Consider the following 14,488-nt stretch of genomic DNA (forward strand, 5'->3'; position numbering starts at 1 on the left):
TGCAATCGGCCACCAGATGTCAGTGTTTACACATCTCTAACTGCAGGAGTGACCTTCTGAGTTTAACTTTCCCTGGCAGAGGTGAAGCAGCGTTCCCACGTCGCCTCGGGACACAATTCATCTGTAAAATTATCAACTTTACCCACTCAGAGGTGACTAAACTCACTTCTGAGTCTTCCTTATGGGGAGAGGACAGGAAGGGAGGGATGGATGATAGAGGGGTGAGGTGACGGGGGAAGCCAAGCCCGTGCTAGTTTTGAGATAGTGGCCGGTGCCAATATGAATAAATGAAAATGTAATGGCGGTAAAAAAGTGCATATTAGTGTGATAATCAGCGTGGCTGTGATTTTTAAAGGGGCTGTAATCCATCATTTTGATCCCATTCAGCAGTTTTACGTTTCTCATTTAAATAATCTAATGGCTTTAAAATCAGGCAACAAACTGTAAATCATCCATCTGAGGATATTTAGAGTTTAACAGAGGTGGAGGGACAGAAAAGTGTGTCATTTACTATGTGCACATTCTCATATGATCTAAATGTCTTTTTAATTACTTGCTGCAACACACTGTTGATGAAATGTCACAGTTTCTCTGATTAAAACCAAACTGATGTATATTTAGTGCAGGTTTTTAGAAGAGGAAGTAAGTCATTTAGAATATCTCACAATGTAAGTAAAAGAAAGTTTAAATGGACTATTTTTCTATTCAAAATGGGTTGTAAATATGTTGTGATAAATCTTATGTCTGAGTTAGAAGCACAAAAGGATCATGTACACAGATCCAGCGTATTTCACCATATAACTGATGTAAAAAGTTCAAATCTACTCTTCTTTTAAAACTAAATGTTTAAGTTCACTTTGTGTATTTCCTGTAAGTTGTTATTTGTTTCAGAAAGTTCTTCTAGTTTTCTTATGATGTTCAGTTTGTGTGACTGAAAGACAAATGCAATTAGCTTAGATTTTATACTTTCCTAAATTCTTGAGGATACTGACGGAAAAATAAATACAGAAATAGGCCAAGATGCACTGGTTTAAATGTGTACAAAACTTATTTACCTCCCTTTTCACTACATTTTCAACACTTTATTTCTGTGAAAATGTTCTTGTCCATCTTCACATTGGAATGATTTGTCAATAAATGTTGATACAATTTATTAATTTATGATTCAGGTATTTACTGTAAAAAAGAAAGAAAGAAAGAAATTATTTCACAGGGTGTTTGGAAAGGACTTGGAAATGTAAAAATTAAGTTCAACTTCAAGTTCAGACTTGTTGAGAATAAACACTCAATGTGTTCAGACGGAAAATATATCAGTTTATCTTCAATTTATTTATCTTTATTTCAACTGCTTATCTGAAGGTGTACGACATTAAATGTGTTTAAATCTAAAAGTGTATATTCAAGCTGTTCATAATAAAGTCCCAAAGCCAACCCCATGTAACAAATAAAGAGAAAACGACTGAATAAACAGGATGATACACGGATGATTGTGGATCAGGTCTAATTCTCTTCAGACCTTTTTAGATCCCTTTAAGATTCAATCTCTTTATTTTGAGAGTTAACTTATGCACGTCGGAGTCAGGAAGGTTTTCTGAAGGCCAGCCACGGAGACAACAGAGAGGCTTTTTCTTGTATCTGTGCATATTTCTTAAGATAATCTCCTCATACTTGTACTGTACATGTTCTGATGCTTTTAATGACACTGTGGCAGAACTCGGCTTATGCATAATGTATGTTTCAGGGTGTGAAAACCGTAGCGTAAGCACAAAGTGTCCGCGTGTCCGTGAGTGTTGCCACAGCTCGTTAGAACATTCTGCGTTAAAGAGATTTTTGTGCTATCACAGCGTTGTTTGTTACGCTCACATACAGTTTAAAGAGATGCTGCTGAAGACGCACAGAGGACGAACAGAGGAATCGGATCTGAGCGAGGTCAGATTAGCTCACCCTGCCATCAGCAGCTTGTTCGTCATCTGGTGAATCCCTCAGCTTTGTGTGTGTATTTATGCATAACACCCTCTAAAAATCTGCCTCCTCTGCTGGTGACTCATCCCCTCTCAGCCCTCACACGCTCACTCACTCACTCAGTCACACTCCCCCCCCCCCCCCTCACAGACTTCTCATCTCCTCACTCTGCATCTTTAATGTGTGACTTTAAAATGTGCCACAGTGTCGCCTTTCAACAAACGTGTACACACACACACCCCTGACTGTTGTCAAATAACAGGTGTCCCATCTACCTGGAGACCAAGGTTATTATTCTGAACAAAAACGTTTTCGTTGACTGAAATAAAAATAAAAATGAGGCTTTGCAATAAAAAAGGATAACTGAAAATGTATCATCTGTTTGCAAAACTAACTTAAACTACAATTACTGAGTAAATGTCTAAATGAGTTTTTGTCTAAGTCAGTTTATTTTATAGGGCCACCATCAGGCCTAGTATTTTTAGTCCACGCCTAAAGTCCGGACTAAAACTAACACTGAAACTAATAAAAACTAAACTAAAACTGAGCATTTTCTAAAAAAAAATTATCAAACAAAACTAGTAAATACACTTTAAATTTGAAATTGAAAACAAAAAGTCAAAACTAAATAAAAATAAAAAACTAATGAAAAATGCAAAACTATAATCACCTTGCTGGAGACCTAATATAACAATTTCACCATTTACCCTCCACGCTTGTGTTTTCTAGGGTACATGAAATAAACAACTAACTCGATCAGCCTCTGGAGTTTGCAGCCAAAATAAAAAAATCTACCTCATATTCAATAAAAAGGCATGAAACCCGACTAAAACCATCAGAGGTCAAACACTGTCGTCCAGCAGGGACTACAGGAATCTAAATACCTCCTGACCATCTTAAACCTCCAGCATGTCAGTATTCTCCGTCCACCCACACCTCTCTGATGTTGGTGGTGTCCGAACATTCATGGAACTTTCCAATAACTTCACCCCGACCTGACCTATCGGACCTGTTTAAACTTAATGTTACAGTTTTGTATTTTGCGTTTATTTTTTTATTTCTCCACCCTCGAGTTTATTTCTCCGTGTTCTTCTTCTCTGTGTTCTCGTCGTGTTTTACTGTTTTATTTTCTTACCCTCTGGTTTCTGTTCTCTTCACTCCCTGTCTGCGATTTCCCACCAGTCTCTATTACGTTTTCCCCTGGTGTCATTATTCATTCTTTTAGTGTTTCCCGTTTTATTTTGAAGTTGTTCTCCCCTTGTTTTGTTTGTGCCTTTGTTTAGCTGTTGTGGGATCGCTGGTTTGCATGTTGTCTACTGTCCCTGTCTGTTTCCACGGATTATTTCTTGGATTACTTCAGGATGTTCTTCTTGGATTTGGTTTATTCCCCGGACTGCCTGCTTCATTACTCTTGTCAGTTTTATCCACTTTTATAAATAAACACTGAACCTGCTCGACTTTATTGTCTGCATCCTACTTTCCTGTGTTTACGCTTGCCAACTGTAACACTTGACTCGTCCCGCCCCCGTTATTCACGTGGTAAGATTTCTTTGAATCTTCAGTTCCCGGAAATATTTCTGCAGTCAAATGGGACTAATATGTGGATGTCAGGCAATACATTCAACACTCATACATCTTTCCTCCTGGACATTAGGGGCAGCCCCACGATACGATATTATCACGATATTTATGTTGCGATTCGATTTTATTGCGATTTTAAATATATTAAGATATCTTGCAATTTATTACCTTTTTCCAACTTCCAATTAGGTCCCTAAATTCAAACTTTGTCAACGTCTGTTTATTTAAAAAGGTACATTTCTCTGTTTGTTCATTTTTCAGTCCTCTATATGGTCCTGTTAAGTTTTCTAGTGCAACTACTACAAAAGCAATAGATTTTATTATTCTAGTAGCAAAAAGTTAAAACTCCCATCTGCAATTTATATAATAAAATATCGAAACTTGGCGTCCGTGTATCGATACAGTATTGCCATGGCAAATATCACGATACTATGCTGTATCGATATCGAGAGCGGACGTTCATGTAAGCACTGGTACGCAATCTCAATACCAATTTCCCAAATGTGTAATAAAAAAATATATATATCAGGTAAAAGCTGGTGACCTTCTGTTGCGACTTCCTGCCTGCAGGTCTCATCTCTAAGCATATTGGTTCCTACCGAAGACATAAATCTTTAAAAACACCTCTCAAATATATAGTTTCATGATTAATCAGGTTCACTAATTTCTTAAAACGGCTGCATCACTGTAGTTTTTTATTTATTTATTTTTAAATCAAACAAACCGGAAGAAACAGTTCATTTGTTCGGGACTATTTTCAGCAGCGGATGAATCCACATGTGGTTCTCTAGGGAGTATTTGGGGCAGCAGGATGGTCCATGCGGGAGTCAGAATAAACTACAGTGTGTGTTTTTGGACACAAGTGGAACTCTAGCTGAGATATTAACACAGGATTCAAGGCATTTGTTGATTGATATAAGTATTGATAAGTATAAAATATAGAATAAACTTTAATACTGAATGACCCTATTACACTGTTTTGTTGTGTATTTGTAAAGTGAGACCACTCTTATAGGCATGATGTGGGTACTGAGGGCCAAGTTTTGTCATCTTGTATTAAAAGGTCGCTGCCTGCTGCTGCTTTTTGTTGAGCTACTTGCACTTCCTGTTATGAGAGAAAAAAGGATTTGAGGGAAAGGCGGCAGTTTTGAACTCATGAAGACGCAGTGAGAAGGAATAAAGTGGTAGAGGTCAGCGGTTTTTAAAGTCACAAGTACTCCAGTAACGCTTGTCAGTTAATAGTAAAAGAAAAAAAGAGTTTTGACATTATAAACTGAAAACAGCCGTAACAGAAATTAAATAATAAATTAAAACAATCAAAATAAAAGTGATGTTTATATCTTTTTTTATTATTTCTGTTTATGGTGCTCGGCTTCCAGATGGGTTGTTTTAGTGTGAGAGAGAGAGAGAGAGAGGGAGAGAGAGAGAGGACTGATGTGATGGTATTTTGTTGGGGAGAAGCTGGATGAGAGAGAGGGAGCAACTGGAGAGGCTGCTTCACCTTCACTGCTGTTTCATGTGTGTGCGAGTGGGAGGAGCATCACAGAATGTTACAGGTTATTATTAAAGCACTACGGGGGAGGCAAGGAGGTGAGGCTTGATGTGACGCCAGAACGCATTCAGAGCAAATTTGACTGACTTCATGTCATGTGAGTTTCACTGCAGCGGCAAGGATTCATTGTGACAGAACAATCCAAACTCAAGGTCCACTTTTTCAGTATCAGTATCTCCTACTGAACTTGCACTTCAACAGATAAATTGTCAAGAGTGAACTTTCGTGCTTAATTCAGACTTAATATTTTAAACTTTGTGTTCCACAAATTCTGGGCAAAATAATGTTGTTCAGGATTCCCTTTGAATAGTTAATGATGTACTGTAAGCCTGATGTAGGCCAGCAGAATCCACTTCCCTAAAAAAGACACTGTCCCCAGCATGTGTTTATTTAAAGAGTTCGAAAAAAGCCCATTAATAGCACTGAAATAATTATAATAAATACTATAATAGTTTTGGATATATTGTCTGTACCAATGAGTTTTTCCTTCATCACTGAAATAATCCATTGAGTGTCCTTCTATGTAGTACTTTTGCTCTCATTAATTAGGTTAGGGCTGCAACTAAGGATTACTTTTTATTATCTATTAATCTGCACTAATTAATGGATAAACATTTTAGCCTATAAAATGTCATATGATAATAAAAAATGTCCATCAAAACTTGCTAAAACCAAAGAAAATGTCTTGACATTCTGTTTAATTTCACATTAAAACAAGAGAAACTACGGAAGCCCTAAGCGGCCATCCATTCAAATATTCTTTTTTTACTCCATTTTCCCGTGATGACGGGATAATTTTCTCGTGATCTCAAGATAACAAACCATAGCTGAGTTACAGGGGTCCCCAGATAGATGATCAGTGTCACTGGTTAGCTCAGTTGGCAGAGCATAGGGCTATATAATCCAAGCATTGCGTGAAAAATTCCAGTTCTTAGCGATTTTCTTTTGTTTTCCTCTGTGTGTTTTTTTATTATCCTCTTAAACAAAGTTGTTATGAAGAGATTCAGGGGAATCCAATCACATATTTCTCTACGGCTATTTCAAAGGCTCGGAAATAGCAGTCAGGAAATGTGTAACGTTAAATGGATTCCCCTGAATGAGAAGCACAGGAATTTCTTCTGCCTGTGAATGATGGGGAAATGAAAAGTCTATAGGTTGATGGATGTGGATCAATTACCCGGGATTCACACAGTCCAGCTATAGTCTCTTCTTTACAACTTTGTTAAAGTGGATCATGAAAAAGATAAAAATAAAGAAAAGTAGGTCTACCGTGAGGATCAAACACACAATTCTACGAGTCCTGCGCTCTTACCAATTGAGCTAACCAGTGATATTAAAAATCACCTTTGAGAAATGTTCCCGCCAACCCCTGTGTTAAACTACTGTTTCATTATCTCAAGATCACGGGAAAACTATCCTGTTATAATGAGAAAACGGAGTAAAAAAAAAATAATTGAATAGATGGCTGCTTAGGGCTTCCGTAAAAAATAATCACTTTTAAGAAGCTGGAACAAGAAAGAATGATTGGCACTTGATTTTTTGTTGATAAACAAAGTGATTAATCTAATAGTTTTAGCTCATTTTTTTAATATTAAAGGTATAAACAGTTTGTCTATAGTAGTCTGAAGTGATAGTAATAAATCAGGTATTGTTGCATATAGTTTGCTTTTTTCCCCTCCACTTACACACAAAGAAATACATGTTAACATCTGTTTCTTTGGTCACTATGGTATAATTTGGATGGAACTTGTGGAACATCTGCATTTTCAGAAAACTTTATTGTGGTTTAACATGCCACAGTTCTACAAGTGGATGGTTAGCAACTTTAAAAACATCAGGTGATTTAGGAAATCAAACTTGACACGTGTCAAATTTGCTCTCAATGCGTTTGGGCTCAATGTCCTCCCAGCTGGTGGATGCGGTCTAGGGGAGGCTACCAGGGGCAGTGTGGTAGGTGGAGGCAGAGTGGGGGACAGTGGGTGAGGCTGGGTGTTTAGTAGGGGGGACTCTGGCCCTTACCTTGCCTGCTCGTGGTGCTTGGCGGGGGGCAGGGCGCAGGGAGGCTTGGGCAGGCGGAGGCGCGCGGGACAGCAGTACTGATGGTAGGTGGCGTGGCTGTTAGGAGGTAGGCTGGAGGAGTAGAGAGAGGAGGAGGAGGAGGAGGAGGTGGAGGAAGGAGTGGTGATGCTAGTAGGGTTGTTGGAGGAACGACAAGAGGTGGTGGTAGCAGAACAGGTGGAGGAGGTATGAGACCTGACAGAAAGAGGTAGAAAGAGAGATAGAAAGATAGAGAGTTGGGGAGAGGGAGAAAGAGAAAAAAGAGAGAAAAATAAAGTCAAGAGAGAAACAGAGAAAGGTAGACAACAACAACAACAACAACAGACAGGCACACAAACAAACACCATTAGCACAGTTAGCATTACAGCACACTATCAGCTATAGCTTAGCACACAGTATTAATAGCAGCATGTAGCGATTAGCAAACAAGTGTTAATGCAAACAGCACACTTAAATCTATCAGCATTAGCTTAGCACACATTAAATAACAGCAGCACAGCAATTAGCACAGACTTACAACTAACAAGCTTAACACTTAGCTTGTAGGTAGCATACCTTACCCTGTTAGCATTACCTTAGCACACAATATAAGTGGCAGCTTACAGCAGTTAGTATTAAGTCTTCTTCATACCAGCATACAACATTAACATACAATCACAAGTGTTAGCTTAGCAGTTAGCACCATATATCAGCTCATGGTTAGCACACAGTCAATCTCGGCCGTTAGCACTAGCAGTTAGCATCACAGCAGTACATGTATAGTGTACAGTGGGTTAGGAGGGGGAGGATGGTGCACAGATATAGATAGTTTACTGTATTTTCAGAGGGACAGAGGAAGGCCAGTCGTATCCTGCTCGCTAACCATGGTCGCTGATTAGCCGTTTGGCTTTTTAGCTAATTCCAGACCAAATGCCAGCATTTCCACTAATGTTATGCTACAGTTTAATCATTTTACTGATGGCGTCATCCAGAGCAGGTAGAGGACTGACGCCTGCTACAAAAACGTTATCCTTGCTGTCTATTATAGGGCTCCAACCTGCAACCTTGTAGCTAAAGGACGGTCTCGCTAGCCGCTCGATGAACCCTGCCACCAGGCAAATTACTTACTGACTGATCTGAGGGGCTGTGAGAAGAGCCATACTGGGTGCACCGGCGTGCCACATGTCTCCTTGACACACCTTACTGTAGAAAAGCTGAAGGTTGCGATGTGAACTATGAGGAGTGAAGTGCCAGCGCTTAATAATGATTTGATTTTACAAAGAAAAAGTACTGGCAGAGACTGTTAAAGGGAAAGAGACTCTGCCACTTTAAGAATCCTGAATAAAATTCTATAGGAAAAGCCCATAACGCCAAAGATGGTGGTTAACCTGCCTGTCCCACAAGAAAGCCAATCATTTGCTTTTTAACAGCCGAGCTGGGAAATATATTTGGCCAATCGTGTGGTTCGACTGATGTCAGTGCACAGCTGAGGTTTGCGTCAGTTTCAAATGTTGTGTTGGCAGAAAGGAGCAGACCGGATCAGATGCACTGCATGTCTGGAAAAATACTGCATGACAAGTTTCCAGATTTGATCAGCAGTACTTGCAATTTTAGCAGGCATCGTGATTGTAAAACCCACACCCCCGTCAAATAAATAAATAAAATCACAATACCTCCATGTAAAAGCAGGTTTTAATCACCCCACACATTAGTATTACAAATTTTAACTATGCTTCGCACCTTCTCCCCACACTCAGACACACAAGAGGCCGAAACCTCAGGTAAACACACCGGCACATAAGACGACCGCAACCCCCCTCCCCGCGGCGCAAGCCCCCGATGTCATCATCCATCCTGATGTTTCAATGTAGACATCGCCCAACCCTACATCCAAGTCATAATTATAAAAAGCTCTGAACTATCCAACTAGTCACAAAATAATAAAAAGGTAATGAATAACGTGCATGCCTCACAAAATCTGTAATTTCAGGTAATTAAATGCTAATGTAGGGCCAGACGCCACCAGATGATATGCTTCAATCTGTCAATTTTTAGATTTCAAGTTATTTTGCAACTATCATTACCATACTTTCATAAAATGTACAAAAGAATCTTGAATAATGTTTTTTAACATTATTGTCCATCAACAGCAGATAACAGCGTAAATTTAATTTCTGTTTGCTAAAAAGTGAGTAAATAAGGTGTAATAGTGTTTTTACAGATAATTTTAATGTGTATATTTTCAATTCATATATATTATATCTATAAGAGTGTGTTCATGTGACAAATAGTCATTTTTATACTTAGTGTTGTTATTGCGGTAACCAATCTTTAACAGCCGTTAGCTCAAAGTAACTTCACTTGTCCTTCGAGGAAGTTAGACCCACTGTTTCTTAGGTCTTATAGCAAAATATTTACAGAGTTTGAAAAATAAAACTTTAGTCATTCTCATTTTTTGCGGCAAAATCAGTGCATATTTAATGAGTACATTATTACAGTATTTTTTTCTTCTATTTCCGTTTACTTTTCGCTTGTAAAATTTCATGGTGAGATGAGTAAAGTTGAAAAAAAAGCAATTTTTTCCTCTAGTAGTTCGCCTTAATGTACTTAATGCAATACAGTCTGTACAATGTTCTTTAAGCCAACTCTTTAATCCTACAACCACCACTGAATGTGAGGTGACTACTGCGTTCATTCAGTGACCAAATTATACTTAGCCATAAAAAGCATTTTATTCACAAATAAGTTGTCAACTAGATAGTGTTACTTTCAATACTACTCAAATAATACAAAAATACTTTTGGATTTGTGACTAACATTTTTGATTTTTTTTCTCTAGTTGCTTAGTGTTTACAATGAGTCACTCAGCTGATGTGAAAGTTCTGATTGTAACGGTTCTACAGAGACCCCCAGTGCAGTACGCTGCAGATCAGCCTGATCCAAGCTTCACCACGCTGAGACCTTATTCCTCGCATTTCATCCAACTCGCTGTGATGTGACATTAAGCTGCACACTCACTGTCACCCTGTATAGCTGCAGGCAATGACGTATGCCACGCTGCCTGAATGCACACGGTGATACAGTGCTGGATGTACAGTGTAAATCCAGGCTGATATACACAGACTCCACTGAATGGAACGTCCTGTTGACCCTGTGTGCTGGTATAAGCTTATGTAACGTCAGCCGTCAGTGTGTTTCTGCACTGAACTTCTCTACATGGCGAATAAAATGACTCTGATGTTGGTTTTCTGTTTAGGTTGCGGTAGCACTGACAAATATAGGCCTTTACATGGGTCGTGTGCTGAACATGGAAGTGAGTTTTTTGGATGTTGGAATTCGGTGTTGGGCAGTAGCGTCGCTACAAGTAGCGCCGTTACTAGTTTAACTACATTTCTCACCTGCCATTTAAAGCATCCTAGCCTTTTCCTGAAAGAGAAATTTCTCATTTTGTTTTGCTCTGCTTCCTTTTCCTTTCTAAACTGAAAATGTAACCATAGAACACAAAAAAGTCAGTCAAATGTGACATAACATCTTTATATCCCTCACATTTCTCGAGGGCATTTCTGTTGTGCTGTGTTGAGTTTATTGCATACAAAAAAGTTTATTTTTATTTTTTTTACAAAAGTTACAGATAGGAGTTTTTTTTGGCCAAATATTTGCCTAATATGTATACTGTGTCAAGGCCTGGTTATAACAGCATTTAACGGAGAGAGGAGAGTCTGAAAATTTGACATTGGCGAACAAGCATATATCCCACATTGACCAATAGAAAGTCCCCTTGACAGTGCTGACTTTTGGCAGAACGGAAAGCCAGTGTCCAAAATAAAGAAAGCTATTGTAGCATTTTAGCTGTGTCACCATCCGCTATTATTTCACTTATTATCTTTGTTATAAGATATAAGTTGATGGTACAAAATACATATTTTAAATCACCAGTCTAATCTTACTAACTGACAGTTTTCAAGCTAACTAGCTCAGAGAGCCTTTCCCGATTTGAATTTAATTACCAGTAATATGTCAGGGGGGAATTAACGGCACAGTACGGAGATAATGGAGGAGCTCAAAGCGATATTATACTGAATAGCATTAGCATATTCATAGCTTGCTAGTGTATTAGCAGTTAGCGTGCCAGGTTCAGTAGTTTACCAGCCAAGCAGGAACCCTGCATTAACCCTGCATTCTCTCTAACAGCCAGCAGGGGGCGACTCTACCGGCTGCAGAAAGAATGATTGTATAGAAGTCTGTGAGAAAATGTTTCTACTTGTCAGCTGATTTATTCCCTCAGTAAACACTTTCCTGATGAGTTTATGATCTCAGTCGCTAGTTTCAAGTCTTCTTCAACACAGCATGATGTTCATTTAGTAAATTATGGTCCCATTTAGAGGAACATAGACCAGGAAGCAGGGGAGGCTTTAGGGCGGGGCTACAAGCTGATTGGCAAGTCACTACCATGGTGACCTGTCACTCACAATAGGGGCGCCTCATATCTGCTGCTCTGTGTACATTTAACAAGCGGCGTTGATTTTTTATGGTAAGCACATTTTGTTTGAAGTCTGTTTTTCGAAATTAGCATCCCAGACCACAGTTAACGTAAATTACAGATAAATCTTGCTAACCAAGCCAGCTAGCGCCACAGTCTTGTCCAAATACGGTACACGTCTGGCGCCTGGTTGCAAAAAAACCAAGATGGTGACGGCCTAACTGTCAAACACGAAGCTTCAAAACAGTAATCCACAAACCAGCAAGATAAGATGGTGACTACATCCACTTCATTTATACAGTCTGTTAACAACTTGGCCTGCAAGCCTTTAGCACCGCCTATTCTGTGAGGCTACATGGATGACTTTTGCTAAACCACTTTCTGGACTGACCTTTTAACATACAGGTGTGAATCCCAAAAAAAGAAGGCACAAACAGCAAATATCTACTCTTAAAGTTACGGTAACAAATATTTTCAGACCTAAAAATCGAGGAAAAAGGCAGTCCGTCTTTTAAACCCACTTCCTTCTTTCTCTCCCTGCACCTCTCTCTTCTCCCCCTCCTCCACCCCCCCCCCCACCTTCTGTACCCAAGCAGTGTATCAGCTGTATTAGTATGGAGTGAGCGAGCTGCTACCACTGCAGAGCAGGCTGGAGCAATTCAATACCATGCTGCTGCCATACTGCAGAGGGCGAGAGACACAGATACATACAGAGAGAGAGGGAGAGAGAGACTAGTGCTGCAGAACGTGACAGAGGTCAGACTGCCATCATCAGTTATTTTCAGTAATCAATAATTAATATATCACTGACAAATGAAGTACCACAGTCTAATTACTCCAAACTAATGACATCATGGTGGAGGTAATTGGTCCCCTCAATTTCACAACACTGTTTTGCTACTGCTCATGTTTCTTTAAATGAATGTACAGAAACCTAGTTGATGTGTGAAAGTCTAGGAAAGAGAAGAAGTCGCTCAAAATACAGTCAGTGTAAAATTAACAGTCAGTGACAGATTTACACAAACGTTACATATTAGAAAGTCCTTGTTTACTATCTAAAATACAATCAATTAAATTATCAGTAAAACTTATTATTTATATAGGGACAATTCATGACACATTATCTCCCTGCACTTTTTTCCCGTAAACATTTAGTGTAAAACAGGTCTAGACAGTGCTCTTTGTAATATTATTTACAGAGACCTAACAATTAGCACAGTGAGCGAGCACTTTGCGACAGTGGCGAGGGAAAACTCTTTTATAACAGGTAGAAACCTCGAGAAAAATCTATCCCTGTTAAATCAGATGAGAAGATACTTTTTTTCTTGTGCCTGGAAGATCATGTTTAGCCACTTAGACTGGTAGCATTAAAATGTGTAACAATATAAATTGAGACATTATGATTTAAGGGTGGAGATTATATATATATATATATATTATATATATATATATAAAAATAAATAATAAAAAACTTTCCAGAATACATTTCCCACAGGATGTGGAGAGACTATGGTGGGGGGGGTCCGGGGCCAGAGAGGGTCTGGTAAAGTAAATTGCATGTGTCCATTTACTTCTAATGGACACATGCAATATTTTTTATAATTTCTGTGAATATAATCCAATTAATGTTATTTCCATCCTGTATACACGACTTATTTTGAAAACCGGACGTTGTCACGTGTGTTTCCTCCTCACGCTAAATCCATCCAGTCCGACCCAGTTTGATAAATAATGTTTTATGTGGTTCTCGTACGGCGTAACATGAAGACTTCACAGCCTCTCTTCAGGCAGGACTCTCATACTGCATCACTTGTCTTTGTAAAGAGACAAACTGACAGGATAAAGTCTCTAACCTGCCTGTCAGCTCGCTCTGGGACGCTTCACTTAGTCAGCCACAGATGGAGTGGATGTGCTGGGAGACAATTCAGCAGAACAGCGTCTACAAACGGCAACACTTTAAAATGCTTCCACACTGCCGACATGTCAACGTAATTGTTCGGTCTTTTGACTTGTTATGCCGAACACCAAAAGTGCTTTTTTTTTTGCTGTTTTTGACCGATTAATTTCGGTTGGAGAACATTAGGTGCATCCCGAACTACTGTACATATTTCCCCCCCCCCCACATAAGGGTTGTTCCCCGTAAGGGAGGGAGTTAAATCCATCTTTTCTGTTTTGATTTTTGTGTTTGTGTAGAGCAAATCTTTCCATTTTTTAGAAGAAGAAGACTGTTCTTGAACATATCGGTGGCTAATCCCTGTTGCACACTAGACGATTTTAAAAAAGGTCATAAAGATGGAATTACAGGTTTTTAATATTTTAATTTTAAGAAAGCACACACCAGATGATTCAGTCAGACGCAGGGCGGCCTGAGGGGCGGTTCCAGGGACTTGGGATCTCACAGAAAGTTGCGTGATCAAACGTGATTTCACAACATGGAGGCAGACTGTCGTCGTCAGCTGGTTGCACATGAGTGCTATTTTTTGTACAACAAAAAGGGAATCAAATTAACTCAGGGCTGAGAAGAGGGAATCAGCAGGTTTATACATTTTGTAGTGCGAACAAATACACAACACGCTGGTAACGCCTCCCTGTCAGCTTGCTCTCATTAGCTTTTGCAGTGTCTGATCGAAGGCACCCCGAGTTCAAATTGTAAACATCAACATTTACGATCAAAATCGGGGAGCCATTTATCCATTAGGAGACCTTCCGATTTTGTCCGTAAACCTCTCACACTACAGGATCATTTGGACCAGTAATCAGCTCCGAACGGCCTCGACTCGGGAACGCCCCCGTGATTGTTGGGAGGGGTGAATCGGACCCAAAATCGGACCAGTTTTCCTCTAGTGATGCCACCATAAGCCTCAAGCCTCTGAATG

At 39.3% G+C, this 14,488-nt stretch overlaps 2 protein-coding genes across 2 annotated transcripts in view; both read right to left on the reverse strand.

Annotated features, from left to right (window-relative positions):
- Window positions 1-7,248, reverse strand: part of LOC123974596 (IQ motif and SEC7 domain-containing protein 2-like) — a 138,638-nt gene extending 131,390 nt beyond the window's left edge. The window contains exon 1 of the mRNA XM_046055414.1: window positions 7,115-7,248. The gene's annotated coding sequence lies outside the window, so the exon portion shown is untranslated. The remainder of the gene's footprint in view (window positions 1-7,114) is intronic.
- LOC123974626 (formin-like protein 7) overlaps window positions 4,923-14,488 on the reverse strand; it is a 161,385-nt gene continuing 151,819 nt past the window's right edge. The window contains exon 5 of the mRNA XM_046055450.1: window positions 4,923-7,348. Coding sequence (XP_045911406.1) covers window positions 7,111-7,348 — 238 coding nt within the window. The 3' untranslated portion in view covers window positions 4,923-7,110. The remainder of the gene's footprint in view (window positions 7,349-14,488) is intronic.

The sequence above is a fragment of the Micropterus dolomieu genome, linkage group LG08, assembly GCF_021292245.1.
Source record: "Micropterus dolomieu isolate WLL.071019.BEF.003 ecotype Adirondacks linkage group LG08, ASM2129224v1, whole genome shotgun sequence".
In the NCBI taxonomy this organism is placed as follows: Eukaryota; Metazoa; Chordata; class Actinopteri; order Centrarchiformes; family Centrarchidae; genus Micropterus; species Micropterus dolomieu.